Source organism: Dasypus novemcinctus, chromosome 14 (assembly GCF_030445035.2).
Source record: "Dasypus novemcinctus isolate mDasNov1 chromosome 14, mDasNov1.1.hap2, whole genome shotgun sequence".
Taxonomy (NCBI): Eukaryota; Metazoa; Chordata; class Mammalia; order Cingulata; family Dasypodidae; genus Dasypus; species Dasypus novemcinctus.
This window is the reverse complement of record NC_080686.1, coordinates 72,694,523-72,720,245: the sequence shown is the minus strand read 5'-3', so window position 1 is coordinate 72,720,245 and position 25,723 is coordinate 72,694,523. Positions and strand designations below refer to the sequence as shown.

Here is a 25,723-nt window from a genome sequence, read left to right as displayed (position 1 = left end):
GTTTTTATCACTGTAGCTAGGTAATATGATTTAAAGTCTGGAGATGAGAGTTCACTTTTCCTTTTTAAAATATTTCTGGCTATTCAGGACCCTCTGCACTTCCAAATATATTTGGTAATCGTGTTTTCAACTTCAAGAAAATGCTGGTGGAATTTTTATCAGGATTGCATTGAATCTGTATATCAATTTGAATAGAATCGACGTCTTACTGATACTTTGTCTTCTAGTACTTGCATGGAATGTTCTTCCATGTATTTTAACCCTTTTTTGATTTCTTTTAACATTGAGTTGCAGTTTTCTGAATACAGGTGCTTTACATTGCTGAGTTTATTCCTGACTATTTGGGCTTTATCTGTCATATTTTATTTTCACCACTCTTTTGACACTTTCATTTACTTTCATGGATATAATCTTCATTTCTAGACTCTCTTCCAGGCCTCTCTCCTGTCTTTTCTGTACTAGTAGGTCTCTTGGCTAGAAATTCTCTCAGTTTCTGTTTATCTGTGAATATTCTAATCTCACCCTCAGTTTTGAAGGACAGTCTTGCCAGATACAAGATTCTTGGCTGAAAGTTCTTCTCTTGTAGTATCTTAAATATATAATACCACTGTCTTCTTGCCTCCATGGTTTCTGGTGAGAAATCACTAATCTTTTGGGTATCCCTTATGTGTTATGCATTGCTTTTCTCTTGCTGTTCTCAGTACTTTCTCTTTGTCTTTGGAATTTGACATTCTGATTAGTATGTGTCTTGGAGTTGGTCTGTTTGGATTTTTTCGGATGAGAGTACATTGTACTTCTCGGACATGGATATCTATGTACTTCAATGAGGTTGGGAAATTTTTTACCATTACTTCTTCAAATATTCCTTCTGCCCCTTTTCCCTTCTCTTTTCCTTCTGGGACACCCATGTTTGCATACCTTTTGCTGTCATTTAGTTCCCTGAGACCTTGTTCAAGTTTTTCCATTCTTTATCTCTTCTTTTGTATGTTCACTTTCAGAGGCCATTTTTTCAAGCTCACCAATGCTTTCTTTACCTATTCAAATCTCCTATTATATGATTCCAATGTTTTTTTAATTTCATTGATTGTACCTTTCATTCCTGTAAGATCTGCTATTTTCCTATGTATGCTTTCAAAATCTTTATGCTCATCCAATGTGTTCTTAATATCCTTAATCTCTTTAGCCATCTCATTGAATTTATTTAGGAGATTTGTTTGAACATCTATGATTAGTTGTCTCAACTCCTTTTTTGTCATCTGGAGGCTTATCTTGCTCCCTTAACTGGGCCATAGCTTCCTGTTTCTTGGTGTGGATTGTAATTTTTGTTGGTGTCTTGGTGTCTGGCTTACTAGAGTATTTATTCTTGGTGCAGTTTTTCTCTTTAGTTTAGGGCTTCCTGCCCTTTCTCCCTTGCTGATTGTGCAGTCGGAGCCAAGGATGTAGTTGGTGCTTTCAGCTGTGGAGGCTCAAACTGCCCTCACTGCCCTAGGGACCAATGAAGCTTCTCCCAACTTTCTTCTTTGCCAGTGGTAGGGTCAGAGTCACAGTTGTATGGACTAATCCACGTCGTGTAGGTCTAGACTGTAGTTGCCCAGAGAGACTGATGAAACTCTGTGCTTACTCCCCTACCCAGGATGAGGTATGGAGCTGCAGGTGTGGACAGCAATCTGCAGTGTGAGTCCAAAATGACTGCAGTTGCCTGGTAGACTTAACAGTTATTCAGTCTGTGTCAGCCAAATGTACCTGTAGTTACCTGGGTAAGCTGGTGCTGGGCCTGCCATTTTCCTCCCTGCCAGAGGTGGGGCTGAAACCTAGACTATGGCTGCAGGCTGATCTGGGTGAAAGAAACCGTCTCTCCTGTCCCTGTGGTATTGGTCAGCCTGGCTGCCCCTCATGCTGGGCGTGGAGTCAAAATGGTGGCCATTAGCCTCTTTCTGACTTGGACAGGTTCAAACTTCAGCTGTTCTTAGTGTTATACTCTAGGCAGCCAAATTCACTGATCAGTAGCTGAAATTGATGGCCAACCGTCTCCTCCTCCCCTGTTTTTGGGAAATGGAGCTTTATATTCCAGCCACAGAATAGTTCCTGGGGTGGCTTGCGCTACCAAAGTAGGATAATCACTGGCCTTCCATGGCATGGCCTATAATTTCCCAGATTGCCTAGCACAGGCCCCCCCCCCCCCCTTCCTCCCTGCTGGTAGTTGGGCTGGATTTATGCCGGAGCTGTTGTAATCTGACCTGGATGGAAAGAAGCTGGTCCCTACTAGCACTGTGAATTTTCAGTCCGTCCCACTTCCCCTCATGCCAGGCATGGAGTTAAGATGACAGCTCCTGGCCTCTTTCTGACTTGGACAGGTTCAGACTTTAGCTGTGGTTAAGATTACACTTTAGCCAGCTGAATTTACTAATCAGTACCTGAAGTTGGTGCCCAGCTGTCTCTTCCTCCCCCATTTTAGGGAAGTGGAGCTTTCAATTCCAGCGGTGGAACAGCTCCTGGGGCGGCTTGTGCCTCATTTGGAGCATGGGCACCGGCCTCTGTGTCCTGGAGTGCTCTACTTCTGAGTCTTCTCTGCAGATGGTCAGCCTCCTCCTTCCATTCCTTCAAGGATGTTGCAGGATGCTCATCTGGTTTCCTGGAGTCCTCAAACAGGTGCTTCATATAGCTCTGGGTGTTTACTAACTGCCCTGTAGCAGGAACTGATTCTAGGAGCTCCTTACTCTGCCGCCATCTTGCTGGTTGTCTCAGTCTCTTTATTTTTGATTCGTTTGTTGAGGTTTTCTTTTTCTTCTAGCTTCAATGTTGGTTGTTTGTATGTTCCTAGGAATTCTTCTATTTCATCTACATTTTCTACTTTGTTGGCATACAGTTTGTAGTACTCTCTTTTGGTCTCTTTTATTTCTGTGGGGTCTATAATAATGTCCCCATTTTCAATTATGATTTCATTTATTTGTATCTTCTCTCTTCTTTCTTGGTCATTCTAGCTAGGAGTTTGTCAATTTTGTTGTTTTTCTCAAATAACCAACTTTTGATTTTGTTAATTTTCTCTATTTTTTTGTTCTCAGTTTCATTTATTTCTGCTCTGATATTTGTTATTTCATTCTTTCTGCTCGCTTTGGCAATAGTTGTTATTTTTTTAGTTCCTACAGCTGTGTGTTTAGGTTACAGATTTTAGCTCATCTTTTTTAATCTAATCATTTAGGGCTATAAATTTCTTCTGTTAGCACTACCTTCGCTGCATCCCAAAGATTCTTACATATTGTATTCTCATTTTCATTCTTCTGATTTCTCTTGCAATTTCTTCTTTGACTTGCTGGTTTGTGTTGTTTAATCTCCATGTATTTGTAAATTTTCCCTTTTTATGCCTGTTGTTGACTTCCAGCTTTATTCCATTATGATTACAGAAAGTAATTTGTATAATTTCAGTCTTTTAAAATTTATTGAGAATTTTTCTTGTCCCAACATACGGTCTCTCCTGGAGAAGGATCCATGAGCAGTTGAAAAGAATGTAAAAAAATATGGAATGCTTCACGAATTTGCATTTCATTCTTGAGCAGTGGCCATACTAATCAGATTGTTGTTCCAGTTTTAGGATATTTGCCACTGAAGTAAGCAGTTTACCTGTTTTTTTTCTTTCTTATTTTTTTAACAAGACATTTAAATTTTTATTATTCTGAATTCAGTTCTCATTTAGAGGATTTGTTGGGGAAAACTGGGACTGCATCTTGATATAGGTGTAAGTCATAAGTGCTCCCACACCAAGTCATGGCAACATTCTTAATTTAAATAACAATATATGTGAACAACAGTAGCAAATTTTTTCAAGCAAAGAACTTTTTGTAAAAATCGTTCAGTGATATGACAGAAGCACAACAATTTTTAAAAAAGATCAAGTCACGTCTAAACAATTGCTTTTGTTATTCATAAATGTTTATTTACTATTCTTTATATACCTTATATGATTGTGATTACATGTACATAAACACATACATGAAAAATAGATTCTTCCGTGTTAATAACTTGATATTAGTTTAGTCTACAGCCAAATCTTTTTTCCCTGTGTTACAGGAGAAAAAGTAAAGACCAAGCAATTTAAAATATATAAGTGAAATTCCACTTTTTTTTTCCTAGGAACACTTAATTTCTCTAATTTTCAGTTTATATAAGTGATTATTAGTAACCATAACCCATCCAGGTAGTGCTCCTTTGAAGTTTTAGAGACCCAATTTATCTTTATTCTCCAGGGGAAGACGAATTGTACCAATTTTTTTCCTCAGAAAACTCCTTATATTTTATAATGGAAAAATACCCTCAAATTACTGGGCATTATAAAATAACCTATAGTATAGAGATACGTCATTTATAGTGGAAAAGAGACAATGGTATGTATTAAAAATGCTTATCAGGGGAGTGGATGTGGCCCAAGCAGTTGAGTACCTGCTTCCCACATGGGAGGTCCTGGGTTTGATCCAAGTGCCTCCTAAGAGAAAAAACAAAAATAAATCAGCAAACAAACAACTGGAAAAACCAGCTCAGGGGAGCTGATGTGGCTCAATGGCTGAGTACCGACTTCCTGAATATGAGGTCGCTGGTTCATTCCCTGGCCCTGGTACTTCAAAAAAAAAAAAAAGAAAAAGAAAAGAAAAAAGAAAAAAGCTTAACAGTAAGGGAAATGAAATAAAATAAATACCTTTGTTTTTGAAGATATTTTTGCCATGTATAGAATTATGGATTAACATTTTTTTTCAATACTTTAAAGATGTTGCTCCATTGTCTTCTCACTTGTATTGTTTCTGATGAGAAATCTGATGTCATATTTCTCTGTTGTTTTCTATGTAGAAAACGGCTTTGAAGAGTTTTCTCTTTTACCTTGGTTTTAAGCAGGTGGATTATGTTGTGACTTGGTATGATTTTCTTCGTGTTTCTTGTGCTTGGGATTTGCTGAGCTTCTTGGTTCTGTAGATTAATAGTATCAAGTTTAGAAAGTTTTCAGCCATTATTTCTTCCAGCTGTTTTCTGTCTCTTTCCTCTCCTTTGAGGACTCCAGTTTGCTATTTTGACTGGAAGTTATCTACAGGTCACCAATGTTCTTTTTCTTTGCTTTGCTTTGCTTTGCTTTGCTTTTACTGTTAGAAATAAAAATAGAAAATAGTTTCTATTTTCATGCGTTTAGTTTTATTAACTTTTTATTTTGTAATATCTAATCTACCATTAATTGCATCAAGTGTATTTTTCATCTTAGGCGCATTTTTCATCTTTAAAAGTTCAATTCAAGTAGTTTTTTACATCTTTCATGTCTGTATGTATTGTTTTGGTCAAATGGAATACACTTGTAATAATTCTTAATATATTGATCTAATTGTAAAAATTATGTAAGTTTTGTTTTGGTTTCTATTGATTGGTTATTTTCCTTCTTAAGGGTTTTGTTTTCTTCACTCTTTGCAAGCCTGCTAATCTTTGATTAGATGCCAGATGTTGTGAATTTTACCTTGTTGGATAAGATATTTTTTGTGTTCCTATAAATCTAATAGAACTTTGTTATGGGATAAAGTTAAGTTACTTGGAAACAGTTAATATCTTCAGGTCTTGCTTGTATGATTTTTAGGCTCCTCTGTTGCAGAACTCCATCTAGGGCTGATTATTCCCCGCTATTGAGGCTAGTTTCCTCTTTACTTTGCCCAATATCCTGTAAATTAGGCATTTTCTCCATTCTGCTTGTTAGGACCCATTTGTGAACCTTGTTTTTTTTTTCAAATTATACTCATTTTATTCATTTTTTTAAAAGATACTACATTAAAAAAAATATGAGGTCCCCATTCGCCCCCACTGCCCCCACCCTACCACTCCCCCTGCAGTAACACTCTCCCCCATCATCATGTCACATCCATTGCGTCTGGTGAGTACATCTCCGGGCATCGCTGCACCCCATGTCCCGTGTTCCACACCATAGCCCACACTTTCCCACGTTCCATCCACTGGGCCATGGGAGGACATACAACATCGGGCAGTTGTCCCTGGGGCACCACCCAGGACAACTCCAAGTCCCGAGAATGCCTCCACATCTCTTCTCTTCCTCCCCTTCCCTGCACCCAGCAGCCACCATGGCCACTTTTTCCACATCAATGCCACATTTTCTCGATTATTAACCACAATAGTTCATGAATAGAATATCACTAAGTCCACTCTGATCCTTACTGTATTCCTCCTTCCTGTGGACCTTGGCTTGATCGTGTCCATTCCACATCTATGTCAAGAGGGGGTTTAGATTCCACATGGGTATTGGATGCAATCCTCCTGCTTCCAGTTGTAGGCACTCTAGACTCCATGGTGTGGTGGTTGACATTCTTCATCTCCATGTTAGCTGAGTGGAGTAAGTCCAATAAATCAGAGGGTAGGAGCTGTAGTCTGTTGAGGTCAGGGCCTGGCTATCATATTGTAGTCCAGAGATTCAAATCCCCTAGATATATCTTAAGTCCCAGCACCAACTACAGTTCCAGTAAAGTAGCATGAAAGGCTTGTGAAAAGAGATCCCATCTGAGTCCAGCTTCATCACGCAGAAACACCAGCTCCAAAGAAGGGCCAACTGACATGGCAGTGAACCCCATCTGCTATGACCATAGAACCCGTGGGTCTCTTTAGCACTCAAAAGGACCAATACCTGGGGTTGTATCTACTTTATCTGTCCCTGAGACTCTGCTCAGGTGTGCATAAGGGCAATCCTTCTGACAACCTCCAGACTCTTTTTTAGAGACTCAAAGCTATATAAACTCATTTGTCCTTTCCATTTCCCCCTTAATTTAGGTCAAACAGCATTTTTAACTCCTGTTATTATATGTACACAGGGATATTCTGCTGATCCACGTTGAACCTTTAATTCAAGGTCATTTTCTAGTTGCATCATCGGCTGGTACTTGGTAGTGATCCCTCGGTGCCAGGGAGGCTCATCCCCGGGTGTCATGTCCCATGCTGGGGGAGAAAGGCATTGCGTTTACATGCTGAGTTTGGCTTCGAGACTGGCCACATTTGAGTAACACGGAGGTTGTCAGGAGGGAACTCCTAGGCACAATGCTGCTCTAGGCCTTGTTCTTATTTCAGGTGTATAGGCTCACAAGCATAGTCATTAGTATTAGGGGCTCACTGTTGGACCCTCATTCCTTCCTGATCCTTACCGTTGCACCTGGGGGACTGCTGCTGCTCCCCTAGGGACCACGACAGAGCCCCCCCCAGCCAGTAACCCAGTACCCCCCCAGCTGTTGTTTTTAATTGTTTCCACTATGAGTATATCCAAACATTTCCATGCCCCCTGGACATATGCCCTGTATGACTCCCTGTCAACCATATATCGCCTGTCCATAACATCCCATACCAGTATTCCTCCACTGCCATTGTTGAACCACTCTGTGATCCAAAAACTTCCTGAAAAGTGAAGCCCAATATAATGTCAGGTTCCCTTACTAGTAAAATAGACTATAGCGATGAGTTTAGAGGTTAAATATAGAATACATATTGTATTGGAAAAATTCTACATCCTATCTTTTTCTTTTCTTTTTTCCTAATTATTGAGCTTCTCAGGAGCCCTAGATCACAGTAATTCATATATACAATGTACAGTACTCCCACACATCCACCATAAAACCTTTTCCCTTCCACAGCGATAATCTTTTAACTTATTCATCCATTTGTGAACCTTGTGTGTATCTCCAGCACTGTGCCTTCTAATCCTTTTGGATGGTTCTTTTCTTGACCTGTGGTCATTTCCTCAAGCACATGCCATTAGTGCTCTGCTGAATACTTGAGGGAGACCTCTGTAGATTTCTGTGGTCTGTCTATGTAGCTCTCTGCTCTCTGGTACTCTGTCCTATGAACCATGGCTGCCTTAAACTTAACCAGACTTTCAGCTTTGTCTCCTCAACTCAGGAAGTCTGCCAGGTTCCACTTCCCTGTGCTGTAACTAGGAGACTCATTCAAGGTGGTAAGTGGGGGAAATGATATGGGCCATTTCATTTGTTTAGTAAAGATCATTATTCTTTGTTGCCTGATGTCTAATGTCTTGAAAACTGTTTCATGTACTTTTATCTGGTTTATTTATGTTTTACCTTGCTGGTTGTTTCAGTTGGGACAGGAAATCAGGTCCACGTTACTTCATCTTGGCCAGAAGTAGATGTTGTTCAATGTATATTTTTAAGTGAAAAAGTAATTTCTATAAAAGGTTAAGCTAGAAACAGAATTGAAATGATTTAAGGAGGAAATGAATAGTGAGAAAATGGGAGTGTAGTCTGCTTTTTAAAGAATCTTGAGAAATACAGGAAAAAAGCACAGGACAGAGAGGAAGGAACTGTTTTCATTGTTTGTTTTGTGAGTGAGGAAGTTTTTGACAGATATAAGTAGAGAAGTGCCCATGGGAGAGGCGATAACTGCTATGAAGAAGGCCCCAGTAGTAGCAGAAGAGAATGAAATCATAAACACTTAAGTGAAGATTAGCCTTGGAAGAAAGAAGAGGAACAGTGAAATCAATATTTATTCTTCTTATATACCATATAGTAAATACATATTTTTATTGTGGCTTCTCAATAATTTTAGAGGATAAATGTTATTAACTTCTATTACAGATGAGAAATCAGGGTTTAGAATTAGTGGCAAAGCTGACCCTAAAGCTCATGCTTTTTCTGCTGTTCTATATGGTCTCTCTGGGCTACTTCTCCCTTCACAACAGGGAGAAGAATAGTTGATGAAGATTTAGGCTATAGTTGGCATATAGGGAGGGGAGAGCCATATAATTACTGTATGTTATATAGAATTTATGATACAATTCATATCTATTCTTATAGAGGAAAATGTAGAGAAGATATCCAGATGAATTTTTTATAGATTCTGAAAACTGGCCCCAGAAACTTTTAAGTTTAGTGGAAGCAATTCTTGTAACTCTAGCCCTGTCCCTGTTCATAAGCCCTGCTGCAGAACTTGTTCTTTTTTGTACTCTTATTTTTTTTTACATATTCACCCACAAACAATGAACACAGTAAGTAGTTAAAAAGAAGACTTTAACTCACTAGGTTGATTCTAAAAAATAACTGATTTAGGAAATGACCTTTAAATTGATGTTTTTTTGCCCTAGTATCCCCACCCCCTCACTCTTTTTTTCTTACTATGTTATTTTGCTTATATAAGTTATAAGTTGACTCATATTTAATCACTGTCAAGATTTGAATATTGGCAATTTCATTTAGGTGCACATAGTAATAGTATATTTTGAAAGAATAAGCAGTAATTAATATCATTTTTAGTGCTATTGGTGCAGGGGTTGTGTCTGTTTTATTTACCAGTATATGCCCAGTGGCAAGCATGGTGTCTGGCATATAGTGGACATTCAGCATAATTTGTGAATGAAAAAAGTGTAGGTTTTTGAGGTTTCATGTGTGTTTAATGAGGTTTTTGGGCAAAGATTAGGAAGACTCTTTTCTTGTTAGGTTCTAAGTTCCTTTCATAAGACTGAGAGAAGAGTCTTTCAGCAAAGTTATTAAGTTACTTTATTTCCACTGCAAGATAGCATTAAATAATAAAATATTAAATACTGGCTTCTCAGCCCTCTGTTAGAGAGGTTCCTTTTCTTTAGCTATTTAAAGGATCCAGGTAGAGATTTGAGGTTCCCCCTCCTCCCCTGACTTGTCCTTTCTAGAAGAGCTCTAAAAAAGAGCTGTGCCAGTGGTTAAGTTTCTGTTACCTTCTGGGCACCACCCCTTTTATATTCAAGATAATTGACATGAAAAATGTAGTATAACATTTCCTTTCTCACTTGGGGCCAGAGAGATTTACAGAGCTATTGTAAAATAGTAAGCGCAGCAAAACACCCTGTCTAACTTTTGTGCTCTTTAGCAACATACAAATTATCTTATGGGAATGCAGCATCCTAAACCCTACTATACCATGATCTCCTAATATAGAGTTTTCTAAATCTTTTGTTCACTGTAAGGCGTTGTAATAAGGAAAATGACTAAGGAGCCTCAGGCTTGTTTGGGGTTGCCCAGAGGTGTTTGGTTGTAAGAAGAAGGTCCTTTGGTTGTTTCTTTGTATAAGTGCTTTGGGCTATTGTTACCATATACATTTTCTGCAGTATCAAGTTTCATCCACAGAGTGGTGCTAGAAAGCTAAAAATTGATCATTCTTTTTCCTCATCAGTGAAATGTGTTTCTATCTGTTTGTTATGAAATAAACAGTTGCTTGAGTCATAGAATAATAATTTCTTTGACCTCTTTCAAATGTATCATAAAATTATAATGAATTTACTTCTTCTTTGTTTCAGTCTGTTTTCCACATTGTAGTCATAAGTAATCTTTTATAAATTTCAGTGTGAACTTTATTCTCCTGCTTAAAAATTCTTAAGTGGATTCTTATTTCTTTGGGTTTACCAACGAAGATATCTAACAGCAAGACCTTTCATGATCCTAACTCCTGGCCAGTTCTCTAGCCTCATTCATCAGTAGCCTTTCCTTGTACAATTCTGTTTGTTCTGTCTTTATTTCAGCCAGGCTGGCCTTCTTTAGGTTCCTTATATGCAGAATTTTCCTCATCCTTTTGCCTGCTTTTCCTTCTGTCTGGAATGGGTAGGAATGTGTATATATGTGTAAATATGTTTTATTAAGTTACCTCTTCTTTATCCTTTTTTTTTTTTTTTTTTTTTTTTTTTTTTTTTATTTTATTTAATTTCCTCCCTCCCCTGGTTGTCTGTTCTTGGTGTCTATTTGCTGCGTCTTGTTTCTTTGTCCTCTTCTGTTGTCGTCAGTGGCACGGGAAGTGTGGGCGGCGCCATTCCTGGGCAGGCTGCTCTTTCTTTTCACGCTGGGCGGCTTTCCTCACGGGCGCACTCCTTGCGCGTGGGGCTCCCCCACGCGGGGGACACCCTTGCGTGGCACGGCACTCCTTGCGCGCATGAGCGCTGCGCATGGCCAGCTCCACACGGGTCAAGGAGGCCCGGGGTTTGAACCGCGGACCTCCCATATGGTAGACGGACGCCCTAACCACTGGGCCAAAGTCCGTTTCCCTCTTCTTTATCCTTTATAACTTGGCTGAAGCTTTGGAAAGCTTTCCTTAATTCTCCCAAATAGATTGGTTCCCTAGGTTATGTGTTCTCATAGTATCAGTAGTTTTTTTTCATAGCACTTATTGTAGTTTTTAATTATAATTTTATTTATGTCATTATTTGACTAATGTCCATTTCCCTGCTAGATCAAATACACCAGGAAAGTAGATTCTGTGCTTTCTATTAAAATATTTGAATGAAGAAGTGAATGAATGTAAGTCAGCCAGGAATCAAGACAGTGGAGTAGGAACTGATAAACATTCTGGGAAAAGAAGAATATGCAATCATAATACAGAAAATTGAGTTTCATATTAAGGCAAGGTATTGACCTAGCATAGTCCACTTATATATTTCCTGTTGGGGCAGAAATTAACTCTAGGTTATAGGCATCCCTGAGTTATAAGGATTGCTAACTGTATGGAAGGGCAGGAGGAGTGGGAGGCAAGGATCACATTTAGCAGATTTATTAGAGAAGCAGCTTTGTGTAGTGGAAGGAGCACTGTTCCATATGTGGGACCTCGTTTCTCTTCCACCTATGACATTGTTTTGTTCTGTACCTTTGGAAAAGATGTGATGTAACATTGGAGAGTCACCATTTGGGTTTACTTTCCTAACTGTATAATTAGTACTATAACATATTCTCTCCATTTCTTAATATGTGAGAAGAATGAATGAAATATTAGAGTGAAAGCATTTAAAAGTGGACTTAGTATTTCCCCAGAAGAAGAGAACTCCTTCATTTTTAGGATTTATCTATTCTTTTTATTCATAGTTATAAGGAAGACATAACTGAAAGACAATGATATAGTGCCTTGCATCAAAGGCCTTTGTGTATTGGCATTCTGTGACTCTTTAGCCTTGCAAGTGTTCTTCAGAAAGGAACAACCTAAAGTAAAATTCTTGGTGCTTATGTTTATTTTTCATATTTCAGCTGTGGCAGAAGTAAAACTCCGAGATGATCAATACACATTGGAACACATGAATGCTTTTGGAATGTATAATTATCTACATTGTGATTCATGGTATCAAGACAGTGTCTACTACATTGACAACCTTGGAAGAATTATGAATTTAACAGTGATGTTGGTAAGAGAAAGTTTATAATAATAGAATTTTCCAATTATATTTTCCCTTTTGTTCTCAGTCCCAGGAGTTGAGGTATATATTTGTTTAGTATATGGAAACCTGTCATTAATCGTTGCAAGGCTCCATTTTTGTTTAATTCAGTTAAAATTTTTCCCTTTTTTCCTGTTATTTATACTTATTTATTCCTCTCTACTCCCACCAATGGACAACCACTCTAATTTCTTTTATATGTTAATATTAGTATAACTATTCTGCTTTTTCTATGTGTAGTGTTATCCCCAACTTTGATAATGGATTTATCTCTTTTTTCTTTTAGTTAATTTTTGCTTTATATATTTTTAAAACTGTTAATTAGATGCAAACATTTAAAATTGTTTTGCCTGCTATAGATTTTTAGCATCATAACATGTTTCCTTTTGTCTGGGAATACTTTTTGTGTTGAAATCTACTTTGTCTGATACTAATATAGTCCTGCTGGCTTTCTTTTCTGATTATCATTGGTTGATCTTTTTCCATACTTTTTCTTTCAATCTATCAGTGTCCTTATATATTTAAACTGTTTATTGTAAAGAGCATACACTTGGAGATTGTTTTTTATCCAGTATTACAAGTGACAAACTTTGTCTTTTAATTAAAGGGCTGGATACATTTACTTATAATGTAATTACAAATGTAATTTGGTCTATGTTACCATCTTGCTATTGTTTTCACATCTCTTCTTTGTTCCTTTGTGTCTCTGTTCTTCTTTTGGATTTAATCCATGCTTTTTCATTTTGCTTAAATATTACTAAAATACTATTTTAACTTCCTCTTTTGCTTTTTACCTAAACCTCTTGAGAATATTAATATATTCTCTTTCATGGTTAATATAAAGATGATAGCATACATCTTTAACTTATCACAATTATACCACTGTAAGAACTTTATAATAGTGTAATTCCTTTTACCTCCTCTCCCTGCCCTTTGAGGTATTTTTATTTTTTGTCTTCCTATGTTATAAACTCCACAATACACTGTTAATATATTTGCTTTAAATAGTCAAAGAGTCTGTTAATAGCTTCGTAACTACTCTTTGTTCCTTCCAGACCTCCTCTACATTGCATTTACAAAATAATGTATGATTTGCCTGTCTAGTCTTATCACTTCCTGCTTAATTTTCAGAATGGGCAATATATTCATATAGTTTAAAAAACAAAAAATGAAAAATATCAGTGAAGTTTTCCTGGCCTCAATCTATCTACCCTGTGTCCATTACTACCCAATCTTCCTTCAACTTCTTTTATTAATTAATTTCCTCTTTGTCTTTCCAGAGTGTTGTTTTTTTAAAACAAGTTTAAGCACAAAGTAAAATATATTCTTTTTTTTTTGAGGTACCAGGGGCTGGGGATTGAACCTGGGTGAACCTGGGAACCTTGTATGTGGGAAGCCAGTGCTGAACCACTGAGCCATATCTGCTTCCCTGAGGTGGTTTCTTCATTTGTTTGTTTGTTGTTTGTTTTTTTACGGGAGGCACTGGGACTGGCGCCCAGGACCTCCTGTGTGGTAGGCAGGCACTCAACTGCTTGAGCTACAGCCATTCCTAGTGTATTCTTAAAATACGCACCTCATCTTGGCATCTATAGTTTATAATACCTTTCTCTCCAATCTTTTTTTTTTTTACCATTTCCCCACTTATTGACTACAATCCAGCAAACTAAACTATTTGCAGTTTTTGAGACATGCTGAGTACCCTATTATTTTTAGACCTTTTCTCTTGTGATTAACTCTACCTAGAAAATTCTCTCTCTTATTCTATGCCAAGCTGCTTCCTAATTTCACTTAGGAGCCAGTTAACCATTTTTTCATCTAGAATCTTGGTCTGACATTCTCTGCTTTCCCAGAAATATTCAAACTACTCCTTCACTTTTTTCTTGGTTCCCAAATCTGTAAAGGTGGTCATTTCCTGCTAGGCCACAGGTTGGCAGAATTTTTCTGCAAAGGGCCAGATGTTAAATATTTTAGGATTTGTGGGCCAGATTATCTATTTTATAACTACTCAGCTTTGCTGTTACAGTGTGACAGTAGCCATAGATAATAAGTAAATGAATGAGTGTGACTGTATTTCAGTAAAGCTTTATTTTCAAAAACAGATGGTGGGATTTGGCTCTTGGGATGCCAATCCCTGCTGTAGGCCATGGCTTGCTCTTAGTTTCTGTAATCCTAGCACTCAACAGAAGGCTAGGTCAGTATGTTTGCTGAATGGCTAACATTTTCTGGAGTTGGCCTTGCATTCTTGATAGGATCTTCCTCCTATTATTTCTTTGCCAGGTACAGGTATGAGTTCTGTATTGGTGATGCATTGTTTTTTCTTAGAATTTTAAGGAAGAGAAGTTAGGCATTTCTTGGTGATGATGTATCTTTTCCTCCAGGTGGCCCTTAACACAGGCAAATCATTGAACAAATAAATTCTGGTTTCTTGCTGGAACAGAGGAGATGGGATCTGGTATCTTGTTGACTTAAGTCTCAGTTCCTTTTTCTTGTTAGGCCAGTATGCTATTTAGAATTACTATATAGGTTCAAAAATATTGTGTATAAGCCAGGTAGAGTAATAAGACACTTGTGTTTATTATAGGCTATGGTCTTATCTCTCTCATTGAATATGTTTTTTTGATATAGAGTTGTGTGTGTTTATGTGCATGTGTGTATGAAACTTTCCCTTTAACTAATATTTTCAATATTTAGTGAAGATTTTGGTTGAATGTGCTATACTGTAAGCCAGTAAAAATTATTCTGCCAATTCTCTGACTCAGGAAAAGGGATGACACGATGGTAGATCTGAAATCCATAAAATAATCCATAAAATAAGATACATAATCTTATTTTATTCTCCCATGGATTATCTTGTGGCATGCACAGTACCTTTCCAATACCCATCTTAAAAGTGGAAGTAGTTAGTAGAAAGGGAACTGAACAATTATGTCAGACCTGCCAGTTAAGTTCACCTTAACATGTTTATTGAGAACCAGTTTTTTTTCAGGACATTGTGATATACTCTAGTGCTTATATGTTGTACTTTTTAGATGCCAGTATAAGGTAAATATACAGATAACTGTTAGTTGGGAATGTATGAAAGCTGTCAAAAAGGGTACAGTTGGCTTCAGTTTCCTCACATGAAATAAGGATGATGATGATAAGGTTTTTGAAAAGTTAAGGTGAGATGTGTGAAAATACTTTTAAAAGTAGAAGGCATTATGCAACAATAAAGAGATATTATTAGCATAGGCCACAGGTTACATTATTTTATGGGAAAAAATTGTTGGTTTACTTGCTATACTTATCCATTTGAGAGGAACAGAACTGTATAACAAGAATAATTGAAAAGTAAATCACAGTAATTTCAGCTAAATTTTATTGAGTGCATACTACATATCAGAAACTATTTTAAGCAGTTCATGTGTTTTAAGTGTTTAATTCTCACAACAGCCCTATGTGGTAGATACTATTATTATCTGCACTTTACAGATGAGAAAACTGAGGCACAGAGTATTAAATAACCTATCTTAGTCAAAGGCAGCAAATAAGTAGTGGAGTCTGGATTTGAACTATTCTGGTTCCAGAGTGCTATAATATTCTATCCAGGAGGCGGACTTGGCCCAGTGGTTAGGGCATCCGTCTACCACGTGGGAGGTCCGCGTTCAAACCCTGAGCCTCCTTTACTCGTGTGGAGCTGGCCCATGCACAGTGTTGATGTGCGCAAAGAGTGCTGTGCCACGCAGGGGTGTCCCCCACGTACGGGAGCCCCACACGCAAGGAGTGTGCCCCATAAGGAGAGCCGCCCAGTGTGAAAGAAAGTGCAGCCTGCCCAGGAATGGTGCTGCACACATGGAGAGCTGACAGAACAAGATGATGCAACAAAAAGAAATACAGATTCCCATGCCGCTGTCAACAACAGAAGCGGACAAAGAAGACGCAGCAAATAGGCACAGAGAACAGACAACCAGGGTAAGGGGGGAAGGGGAGATAAATAAATAAATAAATAAATAAATAAATAAATAATCTTACAAACTATTCTATCCATTCTCCTTATTACTGGCTAATAGAGACAGATAATTTAGCAAAGTAAAAAAATTCTATGAATTATTCTTCAAGTAGCCACAAGTGCCCATTGGTCCTGAAAAACATTTTAAAAGATCCACCGTAAATTTTTGTTCTTTGAACTCAGGTTTCTTAAATCCTCTTGTTTCAGAAAGAACATTATACACCTTTTCCCCCATTTTTACATTGAATGTCAAGTAACCCAGGATAACTTATTAAAAGAGGCAGAAGTTATAAATTATAAAAATGCTCCGTCTCAGCTGCTGTCTGTATTTTGAGCATGTCAAACCTTTCACCTCAATAAGCCTCTGAGAGAAGCCCCTAAGTGAGATGAATCAGAGCAAGTAGCATCATCACCCTGCCTATAGGTAATATATTTTCTTTCTTTAAGCTTAAAATTTGTAGTAGATTGAATAAGAACCCCCCCCCCCAATTTAGACATGCTCTTCTTAGTCTTAATCTAAGTTCCTGAGTTATATTCTGTGAATGTAAATAGGACCTCTTGAAGATGAAGATATTTTTAGTTAAGGTGTGACCCAATTGAGAGGGTGAATCTTAATCCATACTACTGGGAACATTATAAAGAGAAGAAACTGGAAACCAGAAGTTGGAGAAGGCCACACAAAAAAGAAGCTGAAAGTCAGGGGAAATCAGAAGAACCGTAAAAAGGAGAGGAAATCTCCATGGGATGGGAGGCAGGATAAAAGTCAAGGAATCTCAGGGATTGCTGGCAGCTAGCACCAGAACACCACAGACTCCAGGAGAAAGCAACTCTTGCCTTTATCTTGATTTTGGATTTCTTTTAGCTTCAGAACCATGATCCCAGTAAATTCCTCTTATTGGGCCAAAATCCATTATGTGGTGTTTTCCATAGCAGCCTGGCAAACTAAGACAGAATTAAACTGGGTCAGTGTATATTTCGACTTTTGCCAAGTGGAGTAGACTATTAACGTGAACTCAATGTGGTATACAAATGAAGATATGTTTTGCATGGTGGCATGCAGTTAAATGTTGAATAACCAGCTGTCTAGTGGGAAAAAACTCAAATTTTAGAGTTTACTGATTTCTGTAGTGTAAAAAATTCCTTCCTGGCCATTTTAAATTACTACTTTCAAAATTCCTGAAAATTTAATAGTTAGCTCTCACAAGTAAGTGGAGTTGACTTAGTATATCATCATGTTTGTTATAGAACTAAGGAATTTAGAGAATGAGAAAGGAGAGCCTAAAGAGCAAAATGATACCTTTTAATTCATTCAAATTCAGTTTTGTTTGTTGCTTTACTTTTCCCTGTTTCCTACAGTTGTTGTGGTTTTTTTCTTTGTTTTATTTTGCTTTTGTTTGCCTTTAAAGAAGAAAGAGTGAAATATAGTTAACATAGGAAAGTAGAAAATCTCTTTCCTGTCAGGATTTCTTTTCTGGAGAAAACAGAATCCTTTGGTTTTAAAGATTAGGCTAATACTGGGGAACTAATAAAGTCAATTAAATAAACATCTTTTACAATAAACACAGTTCTTGTAGTTGATAATTTGAACACTAACTGGAAATTTGTTAATTTAACTAATTAATTATGTTTCTTTATTAAAGTAGACTAATGGTGTGTTAGTCAGCTACAGGGGTAATGATACAAAGTATCAAATCTGTTGGCTTTTATAGAGGGTATTTATTTGGGGTAGAAGCTTACAGTTACAAGGTCTTACAGAGTCCAACTCAGGGTTATTTAAGGGATACTTTCATATCCAAACTCTGTTGCCACGTGCTGATTCAAGATGGCAGGTGATGTCTGCAAGAGTTCAACCTTCCTCTTTCCTCTTAAGACTCCATGGTGGTCCCAGCTTATTCCCAACTCAGCTCTTAGCCTGGCGTAAGGCTAGTCTCTCTCACCAGAGCTTGTTTCTTCCCGGGCTTAGCTGCTCTGGTCTCGTCACAAGGTCAGCTGTAGTAGACTTTCAGATGAATGGCTCATCTGTCTTCTTGGGGCCACAGGATCCTATCTAATAAGCTGTCTCTCTTTCTCTGTTTTCTTCTTTTCTGTGTATCTACTTCTGTGTGTTCCTGATTGAGTATCCATTTTTATAACCTACCAAGAGGGACGGGAACTCAACCCAGTACACCCTAATGACATGGTCGTATCAAAGCCCTAATCTTTTAATGTAATCAAAGGCATCTCAGCTGAATCTAATACATTAAAGAGTACCATGCCCAGAGGAACAGAGCAGTTTACAAAAATAATATCTCCTTCTTGGAATTCATAAATAATATTAAACTGCCACAAATGGTGATAAGGGTTTTTTTAAAAGTCCTGTTAGAAATATATACCAAAATATTTACAGATGGTAAGACTTGACTGGGATTTGCTTCATAATAATATGGATGTGGGTATAGATGAAACAGGTTTGAAGATAACTTGATAATTGTTGAAGCTGGGAATTCATTGTTCTTTCTACTTTGGTTTATATTTGAAATTATTTTTCTCTTTTCTTCTTCTGCTTTTTTGGGAGAAATGTTCCAAGTTAATTCCCCTCTCTTCTACTAAATTTTTTTAAAGTATGTATTTTTTATTAGAGAAGTTATGGGCTTATAAAACAGTCATGCATACTGTGTAGAATTCCCATATAGCTCACCACCGCCAACTCTTTACATTGTTGTAAAGTTTGTTACAGCTTATGAAAGAATATCAGACTATTACCACTACCCATGGTTTATAGCATACATTTAGCATATTTTTCCATACACCACTATTATTAACACCATTTATTAGTATCATACATTTGTTATAGTTCATTAAAGAATACGCTGATATTTGTACTGTTAACCATAGTTCATCTTCCACTACATGGTTCACTTTTGTTGTACAGTCCCATGCCTTGTACAGTCTATCTAAAGTGTACACTCATTGGATCTCACTTTCACACAGAATTGTGCAGTCATTGCCTCAGTAAATTTTTGACCATTTTCCTTAGTTCCAAAGAAAAAATCCCATATCCCCTTATTATTGACCCTTAGTGTTGATGTAGTACCTTCTTTGACATTGATAGAATATTAACAATATTGCTGTTAATTAGCCTGTAAGTTACATTAATTGTATTAATATTTTTTCCGTGCATCACTGTATTCTTACTGCCTTGTAATAGTGACATACATTTGTTCTATGTCATGGAAGAACATTCTTGTATTTGTGCTATTAACCATGTCCTCATCCATCTCCGGGTTCACTATGTTATTCAATCCCTAGATATTCTCTAGCTTTCTTCAGCTGACATTTACTTCCCTAGACTACCCCTTACAATCCCATTTATAAACCAGCTGTGTTAATTATACTCACCATAATGTGTTACCCTCAACTCTATCCTTTTCCACACTTCTACAGTCAAGATAATTAAAAAGTACATATACATTAATAAGCATCAGTACCCCTTCTCAGTCCTCATCCTATCTCCTAATAACCTATTCTCTGGGTTGTAATTCCATGTGTTTTTTTCCTCATATTTAGTTCATATTAGGGAGACCATACAGTATTTGTACTTTTGTGTCTGGCTTATTTAACTCAGTATTATGTCCTCAAGGTTCATCCTGTTATCATATGTGTTCCACTTTTAGTTCTTATAGCAGCATAATATTCCATCATATATATATATATATATATATGCCACATTTTGTTCATCCATTCTTTGGTTAATGGACACTTGGGTTGTTTCCATTTTTTTTGGCAATTGTGAATAATGCTGCTATGAACATTGGTGTGCAATTGTTTGTTCATGTCACTGTTTTTAGTTCTTCTTCTGAATCTATTCCTAGTGAAGGGATTGCCAGATCATACCGCAGATCTGTGTTTACTTTCCTGGGAACTGCCGAACTGTCTTCCACAGAGGCTTCACCATTCTACATTCCCACCAACAGTGAAGGAGTGTTCCTATTTCTCCTCATTCTTTCCCAGCACTTGTTGGTTTTTGCTTTTTTTTTTTTTTTTTTTTTTAAATAATGGCCATTCTATGAGGTTGTATAGTCAGCCAAAGGGGTGCTGATGCAAAATACCAGAAATCGGTTTGTTTTTATAAAGGGTACTTATTTGGGGTAGATGCTTACAGATACCAGGCCATAAAGCATAAGTTACTTCCCTCACCAAAGTCTATTTTCATGTGTTGGAGCAAGATGGCTGTCGACACCTTATGAGGGTTCAGGCTTCCTGGGTCCCTCTGGGCACAGCTTCTGTTTTCTCCACAAAGACAGCTGTAGACTATGAGGCTCTCCAGGCTTTGCCTCTCTCCACAAAGTCAGCTGTAGACTATCAGGCGAATGGTTCTGTCTCTTTCCCCAGGGCTCCAGAATCAAACTCCAACATCAAAACTCCAACATTAAAAACCCCCAGATCTGTCATTTGCCGTTACTTTTATCTGCGAGTCCCCATCCACCAAGGGGCGGGTACTCAATGCCCTACTGACACAAGAGGTTTATTTGATTAAGTAATCCAATATAATCTCATGTGCCCAGAGGAAAAGAAATAATCCAATATTTCTTTTTGGAATTCATCAATAATATCAAACTGCTACAGAGGTGTAAGATGATATCTCATTGAAGTTTTGATTTGTGTTTCCCTAACAGCTAGTGATATTGAACATTTTTTCATGGACTTTTTTACCATTTGTATTTCTTCTTTGGAGAAATGTCTATTTAAGTTTTTGTCCTGTTTTTAAATTGGATTGCTTGCTCTTTTATTGTATGATCTCTTTATAGAGCATGGAAATCAAACTGTTATTGATTATGTGGTTTCCAAATATTTTCTTCTATTGAGTGGGTTGCCTTTTCATCTTTTCGACAAAGTCCTTTGAATCTCAAAAGTTCTTAAGTTTGAGGAAGTTTCATTTGTCCATTTTTTCTTTCATTTTTTTCATGCTTTCTGTGTATGGTTTAATAAATGACCACATACCACCAGGTCTTGAAAATGTTTCCTTACTTTTTCTTCTAGGAGTTTAATGGTTCTAGCTTTTATATTTAGGTCTTTGATCCATTTTGAGTTAATTTTTGTATAAGGTGTGAAAGAGGGGTCCTCTTTCTTTCTTTAGGCTATGGATATCCAGATCTCCCTCTACCATTTGTTGAATAGACTGTTCTGCCCCAGCTGAGTGACCTTGACTGCCTTGTCAAAAGTCACTTGATCATAGATGTGAGGGTCTGTTTCTGAACCATTAATTTTATTCCATTGTTCTATATGCCTATTTTTACCCCAGTACCATACTGTTTTTACCACTGTTGCTAAAGTCCAGAAGTGAGAGTCTTCGAACTGCATTCTTCTGTTTTGTTTTTTTCTGGCTATTAGCGGTCCTTTACCCTCCCAAATAAATTTGATAATTGGGTTTCCCCTATCTGTAAAAAAAAAAAGACTATTGGAATTTTTATCAGGATTGCACCGAATATATATATATTTGCATAGAATTGACATCTTAATGATATTTAGTCTCCCAATCCATGAACATGGAATGTTCTTCAATTTATTTGATTTCTTTTAGAAATGCACTTTATTGTTCTGAGTACAAGTGCTTTATGACTTTGGTTAAGTTTAGTTCTAAATATTGAATCTTCTGGTTGCTATTGTAAATGGAATTTTCCCCCTAAATTCCTCCTCGTATTGCTCATTACTAGTGTATAGAACCACTACTGATTTTTGTGTATTAATCTTATATCCTGCTACCCTGCTGAACTCATTTATTTGCTCTAGTAGCTTTGTTGTTGATTTTTCAAGACTTTCTAGGTATAGGATCATATTATCTATGAATAGGCTATAGTACTCCCTTTAGTATTTGTTGCAAAGCAGTCTCTTGGTTATAGACTCTCTCAGTTTTTGTTTATCTGTGAATATTCTGAACTTGCCTTCATTTTTGAAAGACAGTCTTGCTGGATATAAGATTCTTGGCTGGCAGTTTTTCTCTTTTAATTTCTGTAGCAGTTGATACTGTTAAGAATTCCAAAAATCGATACTGGATTTTGTTTGTAAACTGGTCTTTTCCTCTGAGCATGATCAAATTAAGATTAGGGCTTTGACTGGGCCATGTCAATAGGGCGTTGAGATCCCAACCCTTGGTAAAAAGATAAAAGACACGGCAAAAGACAGAGTTGGGAGTCTTGAGCTGGAGCCGTGGGATGTAAATACACAGAGGAGCTTGGTCATGAAGAAAGAGAGAAGGCCTAGGGAAGAGAAACAAGCTGTTTACCTAATAGTCTACATCTGGCCTTGTGGAGCTAACAGAGCAACTGAACCTGGAGAAGGCAAGCCCTGGGAAGAGAGGAACCCAGGAAGCTTGAACCCTTACAGAAGTCAGCAGTCATCTTACTCCAACACGTGGCAGTAAACTTTGGTGAGGGAGCTAACTTGTGCTTCATGGCCTGGTAACTGTAAGCTTCTACCCAAGATAAATACCCTTTATAAAAACCAACCAATTTCTGGGCTTTTGCATCAGCACCCCTTTAGCTGACTAACACACTATCTTAAATATATCATACCACTGCCTTTTTGCATCCGTGGTTTCTGATGAGAAATCAAAGCACTTAACCTTTTTGGACATTCCTTGTTTATGATGAATCACTTTTTTATTGATGCTCTCAGGATTCTCTCTTTATCTTTGGCATTTGACATTTTGATTTATGTATGTCTTAGAGTAGGTACTATTGGGATTTATTTGGGTGGGAGTATGTTGTGCTTCTTGGACATGGTTATCTATGTCTTTCAGTAGGGCTGGGAAATTTTCTACCATTATTTCCTCAAATATTCCTTCTGCCCCTTTTCCCTTCTCTTCTTCTTCTGGGACACCCATGACATATATGATGATTAGACTAGTGTGTCAACTCAGCCAGGTAATGGTGCCCAGTTTTTGGCCAAGCAAGCATTGGGCTAATTGTAATACAAGGGCATTTCATGGACTTTAATCATCAGTGAGTTGATTACGTAGATGGCTGGTTACATCTACAGTTAGCTGAGGAGATTGCTGTCAGCAGTGAGTGACATCTCATCCAATCAATTGAAGGTCTTAAAAGGAGAAATGATTTCAACATTCAAAGAGAGAATCCCCATCTGTACTTCAGATCACCAGTGTCTCTTGAGGAAGTCCATTAGGACCTTCATCTGAATCCGTTGTATGCAGCCTGCCCTACGGAATTTAGATTTGTGCATCCCCATGGTCGTGTGAGGCAATTTTATAAAATCTCATACTATTTACAACTATCTACTGTCGGTTCTTTTTCCCTTGAGAACCCTGACTAATACAACATGTATGTTTGCACGTCTGTTGCTGTCATTTAGTTCATTGAGACCCTGTTCAATTTTTTCCATTCTTTACCTGTTCTTTTTTATGTTTGCTTTTGAAGGCTGTGCCTTCAAGCTCACTGATCCTTTCTTCTGCCTCGTCAAGTCTGCTGTTATATGCATTTTTTATTTCATTTATGGTACCTTACATTCCCATAAGATCTGCTCTTTTTTCTATGTATGCTTTTTAAAAAATATACTTTTTAATTTTTTAAAAAAGATACCTAGATTATATAAATGTTACATAAAAAATATAGGGGATTCCCATATCCCTGCTCCCTACCTCTCCCACATTTTCCCACATTAACAACATTCATTGGTGTGATACATTTGTTACAATTGACGAACACATTTTGGAGCATTGCTGCTAAACATGGATTATAATTTACACTCTTTCCTGTGCAATTTTATGTGTTATGGCAAGATAAATAATGACCTGTATCTGTTATTGCAGTGTCATTCCGGATGATTCCCAAGTCCCCAAAATGTCCCCATATTATACCTGTTTTTCCCACTTCCTCCCCTCAGACCCTCCAGTGGCCACTGCCTCCACATCAATGATATAAGTTCTTTCATTGCTAGAATCGCAATAAGTTGATAGTAGAATACCAGTAAGTCTACTCTAGTCCTTCGTTCACTCTCTAATCCTGATGATTCTGGGATGATGATGCCCACCTCATGTCTAATTGAGAGGGATCTTAGATCCCATGGGACAGATGGATGGGATTACCTTGCATGCAGTTGCAGACTCTTTCTGTTTGTTGTCCATCATCATCATCTTGGTAGTTGTCCTGGGTGAGTCCAGTGAACTGGAGAGTGGGTGTTGATACTCTTTTGAGATTCAGGGCCCAGCTGGCACATGGCACAGCCCAAAGATTTAAGTCTCTTGAACATACACCTATCAACTCTAGTACTAGCTGTAGGTTCAAATAGAAGGAGCAGAAGAGCCATGTGTTGGGAAACCACAACTGAGTCCAACTCTTTCACACTTGGGAGCATAAATTCCAAAGTACGGCACACTGGCAGGGCACCAAAATCCTGAACTGTATGCCCTGCCTATAGTGTCTGGATGTCTGCAGAACCCTTCGGAGCCCTGCTATTTGAGGCAATATTTATTTTGGCAGTCAATGAGATCCTGCTGAGATGTTCATAAGTGTAACATCTGGAATAACCTACTGACTCACTTTCAAGTCTCTTAGCCATATTAACTCATTTGTCTTTACCTTTCCCCCCTTTTGGTTAAGGTCTTTTTCCAGTTGCATTGCTAGTTGGTGCTTGGTAGTAATCTGTTGGTGCCAGGGAGGCTTATACCTGGGAGTCCTGTCCCACTGTGGGGGGATGGTAATGCATTTATATGCTGAGTTTAGCTTAGAGAGAGGCCACATTTGAGCAACAGGGAGGCTCTCAGGAGGTATCTACATATGCTTTTAATTTCTTCTTTGTGCTCATCCAGTATCATCTTAATATCCTTAATCTCTTGCCATTTCATTGAATTTATTAAGGAGAATTCTTTGAGCATCTATGATTAATTGTCACAATTCCCTTATATCCTTAATCTCTTGCCATTTCATTGAATTTATTAAGGAGAATTCTTTGAGCATCTATGATTAATTGTCACAATTCCCTTATGTCTTCTGGAGACTTCTTCCTTTGACTGGTCCATATCTTCCTTTTCCTTGGTATAGATTGTAAATTTTTTGTTGTTGTCTTGGCATCTGATTTACTAGATATATTTATTCTGCATACAGTTTGTCTCTTTATTCTAGGGCTTTGTATTTGATTGACTTTGTGCTACAGCTTGTCTTTGATAGTTGGTTTAAGTCAGTGTGGAACTTTTTAGTGGCTCATGTTAAGCCAATCTGAAATTTTTCTGCTCTTTTTCATCTCTTTCTTGCCCTTTCTCCTTTGCTGGTTGCAGAGCAGGAGCTAAGGATGCAGTTGGTACTGTAAGCTGTTGATACCCTAGCCTGTGTTGCCTCAGGAATGAATGAAGCCTCTTGCACTTTTCTCCTTTAATGGGTAGGGACAGAGCCACAGCCATGTGCAGTAATACAAGCTGTGCAGGCCAAGGCTGTCTTTAGTTGCCCAGAGACAATGATGAAGCTCCACATGCTCCCTCCCCTGCCTGGGATGGGGATAGAGCTGCACATATGGGCAGCAACCTAAGCCATGCAGGTCAGAACTGACTGCAGTTG

General features: G+C 37.8%; 1 protein-coding gene and 1 pseudogene across 1 annotated transcript in view; one reads left to right on the top strand and one right to left on the bottom strand.

The window, feature by feature from the left end:
* Positions 1-25,723, top strand: part of NUDCD1 (NudC domain containing 1) — an 89,203-nt gene that overhangs the window by 12,832 nt on the left and 50,648 nt on the right. The window contains exon 2 of the mRNA XM_004457529.5: positions 12,006-12,160. Within this exon, the coding sequence (XP_004457586.2) occupies positions 12,006-12,160 (155 nt within the window). The remainder of the gene's footprint in view (positions 1-12,005; positions 12,161-25,723) is intronic.
* On the bottom strand, positions 3,510-3,609 carry LOC111763916 (U6 spliceosomal RNA; annotated as a pseudogene).